At 46.6% G+C, this 812-nt stretch overlaps 1 protein-coding gene across 1 annotated transcript; it reads right to left on the bottom strand.

Moving 5' to 3' along the window:
• Nucleotides 1–282: 282 nt before the first annotated feature.
• Nucleotides 283–755, bottom strand: Pmar_PMAR013986 (ornithine aminotransferase, putative; the record flags this gene model as incomplete). Its single annotated transcript, XM_002766631.1, has 3 exons — nucleotides 283–353; nucleotides 552–620; nucleotides 673–755. Coding segments are annotated over 3 exons (223 nt in total), but the record flags the coding sequence as incomplete, so codon positions are not given.
• Nucleotides 756–812: the final 57 nt, after the last annotated feature.

Below are 812 nucleotides of genomic sequence, written 5' to 3' on the forward strand. Positions count from 1 at the left end.
AGCTCACTATTTCAAATCCAGGAATGAATGGTCCGTAGTTATTGAAACAATCAGGATCAGTCGAGGCACTGCAAGCCGCCAAGGTACGTCCTGAATAACTACAGCTGATACTCCATCTCAGTCGAGGCGGCCGGGAAGGAACGAGTAAATATTAAATCTTTCCTCGCTAATAAGCATAACAGAAGTCCAGCCTTCCTCTCAGCGACCGTCATACGGGTAAGTCGACTCGAAAATTGCGAGCTTTGGTGATTCAATCAATCACGACGATATCGAGCTGTTTACCCCAAAAGTTGTCCTCAGCAAAAACGATTACAGCCTTGTCCTTGGGAATCTTCTTCACTTCATAACCCCATCTAAAGGCAAACTGCCAACGCGGAAAATGCGTGCGTAGTCAACTACGCAAAAATTCTGACCAACAGGAAATTCTGCCTAGTTCTTAAATACTCTTAGTCGTATACAAACTCCCATACTATAATGATAAAATCCCTGGGCTGGGCTGAGCTAGCCAAACGTATATCCTAATCCTCGAACGACAAGCTCTTTTCGCCCACCTTCTGATTAGCTTGCACGCAGTCTCTCCAGCTTCAACGCCACTGTTCATAGGGAGTACTCTATCATACCTAATATGAATCCAACTGCACGCATGCACATCTCGAGAGATGTTCACCCTACCCGAAAAAGTCAGTTATGAACTTCGTGAACAACGCGAGTGTCTCGTTGTGGAAAGCGCGACTAGTCAGAGCCAGCTTTTGAGCCTGCTGGATGAGAGCAGCGACGATACGAGGATGGCAATGGCCTTGATTGACGGCTGA

Source organism: Perkinsus marinus (assembly GCF_000006405.1).
Source record: "Perkinsus marinus ATCC 50983 genomic scaffold scf_1104296972302, whole genome shotgun sequence".
NCBI classification, from domain to species: Eukaryota; Perkinsozoa; order Perkinsida; family Perkinsidae; genus Perkinsus; species Perkinsus marinus.